Here is a 9,099-nt window from a genome sequence, read left to right as displayed (position 1 = left end):
GGTGGTCCTGTCAAGACTGACTGGACGTTACAGGACCTGGTCATCTAGACTGGACGTTACAGGAAAACCGGCCGGCACAGAGACAGGAGTCAGAAATCCTTAAATTAATTTAATCAGTAATATTTACAGGAACGATTCTTCCACCAGCTGGAGGACCGAAGACGATTGACAGAAAGGAGAGAAACTATGAAGCTAAATAGTTTGGAGACGCAATGGAACCAAGAGGAAACTTTTTATAAAATTACTCCATAAAATACCTGTATTGTACAACAATAGACCTTTAGACAGTAAAATAGGTTTCCATTGAGGTAATTACATCATATTACAAAATAAAAAAAATAGATTTTTTATTCCCTAAAAAGCCAAAGACCTGCAACACACTCATGTTCCTGTGATGTCCCTGCAATGTCCCTGTAATGTCCCTGTAATGTCCCTGCAGACACACCAAGTTTGAAATGTACCAAAGGAAACCCACTGAAACCAGGTGACCCCGGTGACCCTGGTGACCCCGGTGACCCTGTCTGCAGTGTTCGGATGAAAGCAGCTTGAGGCAGGCTGTGGCCTCACTGCAGCTCTCTGGCGCCCCCAAGAGGAGCAAACCAGGAGGCTTGTTAGAGGAGAGAGCAGGAGACTCCTTGGAGGAGAGAGAGCAGGAGGCTCATTAGAGGTGAGAGAGCAGGAGGCTTGTTAGAGTAGAGAGAGCAAGAGGCTTCTTGGAAGAGAGAGAGCAGGAGGCTCCTTAGAGGAGAGAGAGCAGGAGACTCCTTGGAGGAGAGAGAGCAGGAGGCTTCTTGGAGGAGAGAGAGAGAGCAGGAGGCTCATTAGAGAGAGAGAGAGAGAGAGAGAGAGAGAGAGAGAGAGAGAGAGAGAGAGAGAGAGAGAGAGAGAGAGAGAGAGAGAGAGCAAGAGGCTCCTTAGAGGAGCGAGAGAGAGCAGGAGGCTCCTTGGAAGAGAGAGAGCAGGAGACTCCATGGAGGAGAGAGAGAGCAGGAGGCTCATTAGAGAGAGAGAGAGAGAGCAGGAGGCTCATTAGAGAGAGAGAGAGAGAGAGAGAGAGAGCAGGAGGCTCCTTGGAAGAGAGAGAGCAGGAGGCTCATTAGAGGAGAGAGAGCAGGAGGCGCTATAGAAGAGAGAGCAGGAGGCGCCTTAGAGGAGAGAGAGCAGTAGGAAGGACATCTAAAAGTCAACACATCCGATTGTCTTCTGGCTGACGGTACCAAGTAACGGTCTCTACAGAGTGAATTAAGTGAAAACAGAACCAATAGAGTCAGTAAAGAACCAATAGTCATTAAAGAACCAATAGAGTCAGTAAAGAACCAATAGAGTCAGTAAAGAACCAATAGTCAGTAAAGAAGCCATAGAGTCAGTAAAGAACCAATAGTCAGTAAAGAAGCAATAGAGTCAGTAAAGAAGTAATAGTCAGTGAAGAACCAATAGAGTCAGTAAAGAACCAATAGTCAGTAAAGAACCAATAGAGTCAGTAAAGAACCAATAGTCAATAAAGAAGCAATAGAGTCAGTAAAGAAGCAATAGAGTCAGTAAAGAAGCAATAGAGTCAGTGAAGAAGCAATAGAGTCAGTAAAGAAGCAATAGAGTCAGTAAAGAAGCCATAGAGTCAGTAAAGAAGCCATAGAGTCAGTAAAGAAGCCATAGAGTCAGTAAAGAAGCCATAGAGTCAGTAAAGAAGCCATAGAGTCAGTAAAGAAGCAATAGAGTCAGTAAAGAAGCAATAGTCAGTAAAGAAGCCATAGAGTCAGTAAAGAAGCCATAGAGTCAGTAAAGAAGCAATAGAGTCAGTAAAGAAGCAATAGAGTCAGTAAAGAAGCAATAGAGTCAGTAAAGAAGCAATAGAGTCAGTGAAGAAGCAATAGAGTCAGTAAAGAAGCAATAGAGTCAGTACAGAAGCCATAGAGTCAGTAAAGAAGCAATAGAGTCAGTAAAGAAGCAATAGAGTCAGTAAAGAAGCCATAGAGTCAGTAAAGAAGCAATAGAGTCAGTAAAGAAGCAATAGAGTCAGTAAAGAAGCAATAGAGTCAGTACAGAAGCCATAGAGTCAGTAAAGAAGCAATAGAGTCAGTAAAGAAGCAATAGAGTCAGTGAAGAAGCAATAGAGTCAGTGAAGAAGCAATAGAGTCAGTAAAGAAGCAATAGAGTCAGTAAAGAAGCAATAGAGTCAGTACAGAAGCCATAGAGTCAGTAAAGAAGCAATAGAGTCAGTAAAGAAGCCATAGAGTCAAAACAGAATCAATATAGAGTCATTCTAGCAGAGCACCATGTGGTTGCAGACCTCTGGATTGGAGTATATTGATATTGCGGAGGAGCTGGTCAATACTGCTGAGGTGGGCGGAGCCTAACCAAGTGACAAACATTCTGAGAAACACATTCCACATCAAACCTCAAACACCTGGTTAAATCTAGAAAAATAGGTGAGTGACTTCCTGTGAGGAAGAGGAGAAAGAGGAGTATAAGGAGGAAGAGGAAGAAGAGGAGGAGGAGGAGGAGGAGGAGGAGGAGGAGGAAGTCGACTGGCAGCCGAAGCTCCAGAATTAGAGAGACTCTAGAACCAGTGACGTTTTGTAACAACCAATAACGTCAGAGTCTCCAATACTGTGAAGGATCGATCGTATTAATGCAGTAGTGGCCGTGATCGGGTTCATTTATTGATAAGACGTCATGCTGTTTCAGTAAATGACTGGATTATTGATCTGTTATTGGTTGTTACCGCGTCATTAAAGGGACAGGAAGTGGGATTAACCCTTGCTGTGCTGGAGGCACTGCGCCACCTTTGTGGGGCAAAGTGGATTCATCCACCTAAAATGAAGCGAGCTGTGTGTGCATACACACCGTCTCTCCTGAAGTGAGTGTGTGCTGCAGAGCGTCAGCACCGTGTGTGTGTGTGTGTGTGTGTGTGTGTGTGTGTGTGTTAAGGCGTGGCTGGACACCAGAGTGTAGAAAAGAGTGGAACAAGGCCGTACGGTGACATATTGCATAAACACCACGTTAACGTTACACTGATTATCTGAGACACTTCTTAGACCTACACTCATCCATTCCCTGTGTGCGTGTGTGTGCGTGTGTGTGTGCGTGTGTGTGTGTGTGTGTGTGTGTGTGTGTGTATAGCCCTCAGAAAGGAGTGTGTAGGTGTGTGAACTGCTGCGATGGCGAGGAGGTGGAGTTGGAGGTGTCGGAGAGTTGCAGCTGCTCCAGTTTCTTCAGGTACTCGTCTCTGAGAGCAAGAAGCTCCTTGTAGCGCTGTTCCACCGGACTCTGCTGCTGCACACACACACACGCACACGCGCACACGCACACACACACGCACACGCACGCGCGCACACACACACACACAAAATGTTTACAATGTTTCTTCAAAACATCAGATCCATAACGGAAAGTTCTGTAAAACATTCCATAATGTAACATTCCATAATGTAACGTTGCATAACAGAACGTTCCATAATGTAACGTTCCATAATGTAACATTCCATAACGTAACATTCCATAATGTAACGTTGCATAACAGAACGTTCCATAACGTAATGTAACGTTCCATAACATAACATAACATTCCATAATGTAACATTCCATAAGATAACGTTCCATAACGTAATGTTCCATAACATAACATTCCATAACGTAACATTCCATAACATAGCATTCCATAACGTAACATTCCATAGCGTAACATTCCATAACATAACATAACATTCCATAATGTAACGTTCCATAATGTAACGTAATGTTCCATGATGTAACATTCCATAAGATAACATTCCATAACGTAACATTCCATAACATAACATTCCATAACATAACATTCCATAACGTAACGTTCCATAATGTAACGTAATGTTCCATGATGTAACATTCCATAAGATAACGTTCCATATCGTAATGTTCCATAATGTAATGTTCCATTACGCAACTTTCCATAATGTAAAGTTCCGTAATGTTCCTTAACGTTACGTTCCATAACGTAACATTCCATAATGTAACATTCCATAATGTAGCATTCCATAATGTAACGTTCCATAACGCAACGTTCCATAACGTAGCGTTCCATAACGTAACATTCCATAATGTAACATTCCATAACGTAATGTTCCATAATGTAATGTTCCATCATGCAACTTTACATAATGGAAAGTTCCGTAACATAACGTAATGTTCCTTAACGTTACGTTATGGAACGTTACTTTATGGAGTGTAAGGACGAGACGAGCTTCACCCTGAAGCAGTGAAGTCATTAAGGCAGTTAAGCATCACAGATCTATCAGGAACAGTTGGTGAGTCCTTCATTATACAAGAGACTCATCCTAATGCCTCACTCTAACCCGACAGACATTTGGCTTCCGAGATTAAGACTTCATTGTCTTCCCAAAACGTCCTTGAGTTGTTAATGTTTTCTGTAGTCTCAGCGAGGTAGTACTTGCATTTATTACGCAATTGACTAAAGTGCAGCCAATCCTTCGAGAAATCGTTAGAGGAACATTAGAGCAGGGTGTCAAACTCAGATCCCGGAGGGCCGAAGCTCTGCACGTTTTCCACGTCTCCGTCCACTGAATGTCCTGACGCTTCATCACCAAGTTCCGCACAAAGCCAGAGAACGAGCTGCTCATTGCCATCAGCAGTGTGGAAGCAGGGACACAACCAAATCCTGCAGGGCTGCGGCCCTCGAGGACCGGAGTTCAACACGTGTGCATTAGAGGAATCGTTAGAATTTTTTATTTAGCCGTTATTTAGTCAGAAGAACCATATTGACTCTCTTTGACAAGCGTGTCTTGGAGAGCTGGGGGCGGAACCATTAGAAGAATCGTTCGAGGAACCACTAGAAGAATCGTTCGAGGAACCATTAGAAGAATCGTTCAAGGAACCATTAGAAGAATCGTTCGAGGAACCACTAGAAGAATCGTTCGAGGAACCACTAGAAGAATCGTTCGAGGAACCATTAGAAGAATCGTTCGAGGAACCACTAGAAGAATCGTTCGAGGAACCATTAGAAGAATCGTTCGAGGAACCATTAGAAGAATCGTTCGAGGAACCACTAGAAGAATCGTTCGAGGAACCATTAGAAGAATCGTTCGAGGAACCATTAGAAGAATCGTTCGAGGAACCATTAGGACAGTGTTTTTCAACCTTTTTGAGCCAAAGCACACTTTTTTGTTTGGAAAAATCTGGAGGCACACCACCACCACCTGAAAATATTAAAATGTGAAACTCTGTAGCCTCTATTAACAATATAAAGCCATTGTCATCAAAGTTTTATCAACAGGAATCAAATAAATACAGAAAAAAAAGTATTTCCCAATTTCTTTTTTTAATAGTGACTCCCTCAGTGTGAAACCTGGACCTGATGGATGAAGAGCTGAGATCCTGGTTCACATTCTTCCTTTTCAAAAACTTCTCCATCACTGTCACTGACACAGTACTTTGATACAAGATGGTAGCAGGAGGTGGAGATGAACCACACTGACGTCTGTTAAGTTTCCATTTCAACGGCAAAGTTCTGTGCTGCCATCTAGTGGTGAAGAGTATTTATACATGATTACTCTGCAACACACTGCTCTCACAGCTGACAACGACTGTGAGAACAAATGATTGTTAGAAAAAAATGTGAAATTGGATACTTTCCCACGGCACACCTGACTAGATCTCGTGGAAACACCAGTGTGCCATGGCACAGTGGTTGAAAAACACTGAATTAGAGGAACCACTAGAAGAATCGTTCGAGGAACCGTTAGAATCGCGAGAGGAACTATTAAGAGGAATTTGTTAAACCGTTAAGAGGAACCGTCAGGTCTTGGTCCCACCCAAGGGGACCTGAAGCCATCCCGGTGAGGATGGTGGAACCGGAGCGAGCGAGCGGGGGAGGGGTACCTGGTGTCCCACGCGAGGGTTCCAGCGGATGTAGTAAGTCACCCACAGCTCCAGGTGGCGCATGCTGGCCACGGGGTAGAGCACCCGGCCGGACTCCGGGGTGTAGAAGGGGTTCAGGTAGACCTCCGTCTGGCTGTTGACCAGAGACCACAGCGACACCGTCTTGGACCTGACCTCCTGCGGCACACAGGGGCCGGCGTTAGGGCCTGACCTTTGACCTCTGGGAGGGCGGGGGGGGGGGGGGGGGGGGGGCAGGTGCCACTCACCTGCTGCTCCCGGGCGCTCTCGCTGTTGAACAGGAAGGTTCCGAAGCGGCAGCTGTACAGGTGATCCAGGACGGTGAGCAACAACTGGTCGTTGAACTCAAAGGCTGTGGGGAACTGAGAGGTATAGACAGTCAACGCTCAGCATGAAGGGCAGTAGGGGGCAGTAGTGAGGGCAGTAGGAAGGGCAGTAGGAAGGGCAGTAGTGAGGGCAGTAGTGAGGGCAGTAGGGAGGGCAATAGGAAGGGCAGTAGGAAGGGCAGTAGTGAGGGCAGTAGTGAGGGCAGTAGGGAGGGCAGTAGGAAGGGCAGTAGTGAGGGCAGTAGTGAGGGCAGTAGGAAGGGCAGTAGGAAGGGCAGTAGTGAGGGCAGTAGTGAGGGCAGTAGGGAGGGCAGTAGGAAGGGCAGTAGTGAGGGCAGTAGTGAGGGCAGTAGGGAGGGCAGTAGGGAGGGCAGTAGGGAGGGCAGTAGGGAGGGCAGTAGGGGGCAGTAGGGAGGGCAGTAGGGAGGGCAGTAGGGAGGGCAGTAGGGAGGGCAGTAGTGAGGGGCAGTAGTGAGGGCAGTAGTGAGGGCAGTAGGGAGGGCAGTAGGGAGGGCAGTAGTGAGGGGCAGTAGTGAGGGCAGTAGTGAGGGCAGTAGGGAGGGCAGTAGTGGGGGCAGTAGGGAGGGCAGTAGGGAGGGCAGTAGGGAGGGCAGTAGGGAGGGCAGTAGTGGGGGCAGTAGGGAGGGCAGTAGTGAGGGCAGTAGTGAGGGCAGTAGGGAGGGCAGTAGGAAGGGCAGTAGTGAGGGCAGTAGTGAGGGCAGTAGGGAGGGCAGTAGGGAGGGCAGTAGTGAGGGCAGTAGGGAGGGCAGTAGTGAGGGCAGTAGGGAGGGCAGTAGTGAGGGCAGTAGTGAGGGCAGCAGGGGGCAGTAGTGAGGGCAGTAGGGAGGGCAGTAGTGAGGGCAGCAGTGAGGGCAGTAGTGAGGGGCAGTAGTGAGGGGCAGTAGTGAGGGCAGTAGGGAGGGCAGTAGGGAGGGCAGTAGTGGGGGCAGTAGTGAGGGCAGTAGGGAGGGCAGTAGGGAGGGCAGTAGTGAGGGCAGTAGGGAGGGCAGTAGTGAGGGCAGTAGGGAGGGCAGTAGTGAGGGGCAGTAGTGAGGGCAGTAGTGAGGGCAGTAGGGAGGGCAGTAGTGGGGGCAGTAGTGGGGGCAGTAGTGAGGGCAGTAGGGAGGGCAGTAGGGAGGGCAGTAGTGGGGGCAGTAGTGAGGGCAGTAGGGAGGGCAGTAGGGAGGGCAGTAGTGAGGGCAGTAGGGAGGGCAGTAGTGAGGGCAGTAGGGAGGGCAGTAGGAAGGGCAGTAGGAAGGGCAGTAGTGAGGGCAGTAGGGAGGGCAGTAGGAAGGGCAGTAGTGAGGGCAGTAGGGAGGGCAGTAGTGAGGGCAGTAGGGGGCAGTAGTGAGGGCAGTAGTGAGGGCAGCAGGGGGCAGTAGGGAGGGCAGTAGGGGGCAGTAGTGAGGGCAGTAGGGAGGGCAGTAGGGAGGGCAGTAGGGAGGGCAGTAGTGAGGGCAGTAGGGAGGGCAGTAGGGAGGGCAGTAGGGGGCAGTAGTGAGGGCAGTAGGGAGGGCAGTAGGGAGGGCAGTAGTGAGGGCAGTAGGGAGGGCAGTAGTGAGGGCAGTAGTGAGGGCAGTAGGGAGGGCAGTAGTGAGGGCAGCAGGGGGCAGTAGGGAGGGCAGTAGGGGGCAGTAGTGAGGGCAGTAGGGAGGGCAGTAGGGAGGGCAGTAGTGAGGGCAGTAGGGAGGGCAGCAGTGAGGGCAGTAGTGAGGGCAGCAGTGAGGGCAGTAGTGAGGGCAGTAGTGAGGGCAGTAGTGAGGGCAGTAGTGAGGGTAGCAGGGGGCAGTAGTGAGGGCAGCAGGGGGCAGTAGTGAGGGCAGTAGTGAGGGCAGCAGGAGGCAGTAGTGAGGGCAGTAGTGAGGGCAGTAGTGAGGGCAGTAGTGAGGGCAGCAGGAGGCAGTAGTGAGGGCAGTAGTGAGGGCAGTAGTGAGGGCAGTAGTGAGGGCAGTAGTGAGGGCAGTAGTGAGGGCAGTAGTGAGGGCAGTAGTGAGGGCAGCAGGAGGCAGTAGTGGGGGCAGTAGGGAGGGCAGTAGGGAGGGCAGTAGTGAGGGCAGTAGTGAGGGCAGTAGTGAGGGCAGCAGTGAGGGCAGTAGTGAGGGCAGTAGGGAGGGCAGTAGAGAGGGCAGTAGTGAGGCAGTAGTGAGGGCAGCAGGGGGCAGTAGTGAGGGCAGCAGGGGGCAGTAGTGAGGGCAGCAGGGGGCAGTAGTGAGGGCAGCAGGGGGCAGTAGTGAGGGCAGTAGGGAGGGCAGTAGTGAGGGCAGTAGGGAGGGCAGTAGTGAGGGCAGTAGTGAGGGCAGTAGGGAGGGCAGCAGGGGGCAGTAGTGAGGGCAGTAGGGAGGGCAGTAGGGAGGGCAGTAGTGAGGGCAGTAGGGAGGGCAGTAGGGAGGGCAGTAGTGAGGGCAGTAGTGAGGGCAGTAGGGAGGGCAGTAGGGAGGGCAGTAGGAAGGGCAGTAGTGAGGGCAGTAGGGAGGGCAGTAGTGAGGGCAGTAGGGAGGGCAGTAGTGAGGGCAGTAGTGAGGGCAGTAGTGAGGGCAGTAGGGGGCAGTAGTGAGGGCAGTAGTGAGGGCAGTAGTGAGGGCAGCAGGGGGCAGTAGTGAGGGCAGTAGGGAGGGCAGCAGGGGGCAGTAGTGAGGGCAGTAGGGAGGGCAGTAGTGAGGGCAGTAGTGAGGGCAGTAGGGGGCAGTAGGGAGGGCAGTAGTGAGGGCAGTAGTGAGGGCAGTAGTGAGGGCAGTAGTGAGGGCAGTAGTGAGGGCAGTAGGGAGGGCAGTAGTGAGGGCAGTAGTGAGGGCAGTAGTGAGGGCAGTAGTGAGGGCAGTAGGGAGGGCAGTAGTGAGGGCAGTAGGGAGGGCAGTAGTGAGGGCAGTAGTGAGGGCAGTAG

The 9,099-nt window shown here is 50.2% G+C and overlaps 1 protein-coding gene across 2 annotated transcripts in view; it reads right to left on the bottom strand.

The window, feature by feature from the left end:
* Positions 1-2,057: 2,057 nt before the first annotated feature.
* Positions 2,058-9,099, bottom strand: part of mtm1 (myotubularin 1) — a 29,576-nt gene continuing 22,534 nt past the window's right edge. The window contains exons 14-16 of one of the 2 annotated variants that reach the window (XM_080518953.1): positions 6,141-6,254; positions 5,875-6,051; positions 2,058-3,273 (exon numbers count right to left, since the gene is read on the bottom strand). In XM_080518953.1, the coding sequence (XP_080375079.1) occupies positions 3,124-3,273; positions 5,875-6,051; positions 6,141-6,254 (441 nt within the window). In that variant the 3' untranslated portion in view covers positions 2,058-3,123. The remainder of the gene's footprint in view (positions 3,274-5,874; positions 6,052-6,140; positions 6,255-9,099) is intronic. The other variant, XM_080518952.1, reaches the window with a different exon arrangement.

This window comes from Blennius ocellaris, assembly GCF_963422515.1.
Source record: "Blennius ocellaris genome assembly, chromosome: 23".
NCBI classification, from domain to species: Eukaryota; Metazoa; Chordata; class Actinopteri; order Blenniiformes; family Blenniidae; genus Blennius; species Blennius ocellaris.
The sequence above is the reverse complement of the archived record's forward strand: the minus strand, read 5'-3'. Positions and strand labels throughout refer to the sequence as shown.